The following is a 2,117-nucleotide window of genomic DNA, read 5'->3' on the forward strand; positions in this document are numbered from 1 at the left end:
TGCTGTGGCGGAAGCGCCCCGCGGGACCCTCTCCGGCCAGGGGGGAATTAGGGTTTTCCACCGCCCTCCCCGCAGGCACTTGCACCCCCGTTTCTTCGTTTTGAGGGAATGTATTTCCAAGAGTGGGTGCGCATCATCTTTTACATAATTTTGAGATAGTTGAATGTTTGGTCCGCTTGTTTCTTTTTCTCCCTTCGTTGGGGATCCACGGGTGTGCAAGARGCCCCGCGGGGGAGGCCAGTTGTGAGCTGCAGGGATATCCGGGTTCAATGCCTGCACCCCGGCAGCAAAAAATTCATGTTCTGCTGGCGCTGCGAGAAAATGCATTGTTCCCCGTATCTGATCCGATTCACATTCCTGGCTCTGTGCGGTTAATAGATGCAGTGCTCATCCTCCTCACACCCCGCGCACGGCCCTGGGGAGAAAGATCGCGCTGAATCGCTCTTCCTCTATGAGTAGAAAAGTACTGAGAAAAGAGCCTAATAATGAAATACCACGCAAATGCTTTCTTAGCATACACCGCCTTTTATTCTCTCCGGCAAAATACTTCCCGAGTTTTAAAGCTGATTTCCTATTTACGTAGCCTCGCTAAATCCTTTATTTCGTGTAGCGGTTAATGGTATAAGCGGGGAGATCTTGACGCAACGAAATGGGTTCAAGACCATGCAGAGCAGTCCCTGCCCTCCCGCGGACGTCTACCCCACGGGCAGGTGAACGCTTGCAGTAAATTTGTTTTCCCCCAGAAAAAATGCRTATAATTTTTTTTTTCAGCAATATATTATATTTGAATTCAAGGTTCTCGCTGCCACACGRCAAACACCCGTGTTTCAGCGCGAAACCCCTCCGCGACTGGGGTGCAGAACATTATAAGTCCGCCGCATCAGACACATCGTTTCAAGCAACCTGACTTGTCCTGAATTTCACGGTCCTTACTATGGCCACCGTTTGCGTTTAGGTGGCTGTCTTGGCGCGGGATGCAGGAGAGGCAGCGGACCCACGGGGCAGGTGCGACCGCAGCCCTCTGCGGCGCGATCCTGCGGGGAGCAGCCGCAACCCGATTCCGTGCAGTTCTGAGCAGCTCCTGGTCCCGGGCACCTCCTGCTCCGGGTAGCTCTTCGCGGCTGCAAAACTTTGGTAAAACTTTGATCTCGACCCCCCTGTCACACCTCGCAGCGCTGGCCCACAGGCGGTAGCACCATGCATCGTGCCGCCGAACCTGGTGTCCCGTGGGCTGYCGAGGCGGGGCCGACGCAGAGCCCGGAGAAACCCTGAACCCCGCATATCCCCCAGTCTCGGCTTCCTTCGGGGGTGAGCGGCGGCAGAAGGGTTGGTGGCAACAGCCGCGGCCCCGGGCCGCTCGGGGACGAAGCCCTTCCGCACGGCACGGCACGGCACGGCACGGGCATCGCCGCCGCCCCGACGGCAGGGCAGAGGGCCCCCCCGCTTCCTTCCCTCCCTTTCTCCCTCCCTCTCTCCCCCTCTCTTTCTCTCCCTCCATTCCCCTGTCTGCGCCGGGGAAGGAGGGTGGCGGTGGGGGCGGGCGGGGGGCGGGGGCGGGCTGAGGGGCTCTGGGCTCAGCGGGGCGGCGCGGGCAGCGGCAGTGTCGCTCCGGCTGCCGGCAGCGCTCTGCCCGCCGGTGCCACCGCGGCGGGCGGTGCCTCTTCCCGCCGGCCTGGGGTTGGAGCCGCGCCCCCTGCATAGCCCTCAGGCAGAGACGCCCGCCTCTCCTCCATCGCCCCGGCCTCCGCCCGCCCTTGCCGAGGCCTTCTCCGCCCCGGAGCCGGCTGGGCTCCTCCCGCGGGCATGAACGGCTATGGCTCTCCGTACCTCTACATGGGCGGCCCGGTGTCGCAGCCACCGCGGGCTCCGCTGCAGCGGACGCCGAAGTGCGCCCGGTGCCGGAACCATGGCGTGCTGTCCTGGCTGAAGGGCCACAAGCGCTACTGCCGCTTCAAGGACTGCACCTGCGAGAAGTGCATCCTCATCATCGAGAGGCAGCGGGTCATGGCCGCGCAGGTGGCGCTCCGCCGACAGCAGGCCAACGAAAGCCTGGAGAGCCTCCTCCCAGACTCCCTGCGCTCCCTCCCCGGGCCGCCGGGCAGCGCCGAGCCCCCCAC

At 62.5% G+C, this 2,117-nt stretch overlaps 1 protein-coding gene across 1 annotated transcript in view; it reads left to right on the forward strand.

Annotated features, from left to right (window-relative positions):
- The first annotated feature begins 1,803 nt into the window (after positions 1-1,803).
- The window catches only part of DMRT3 (doublesex and mab-3 related transcription factor 3), an 8,265-nt gene continuing 7,951 nt past the window's right edge, over positions 1,804-2,117 (forward strand). Inside the window, exon 1 of the mRNA XM_057381354.1 lies at positions 1,804-2,117. Within this exon, the coding sequence (XP_057237337.1) occupies positions 1,804-2,117 (314 nt within the window).

This window comes from Malurus melanocephalus, unplaced genomic scaffold, assembly GCF_030028575.1.
Source record: "Malurus melanocephalus ecotype Western Australia unplaced genomic scaffold, MMel_1.1 scaffold_506, whole genome shotgun sequence".
In the NCBI taxonomy this organism is placed as follows: domain Eukaryota; kingdom Metazoa; phylum Chordata; class Aves; order Passeriformes; family Maluridae; genus Malurus; species Malurus melanocephalus.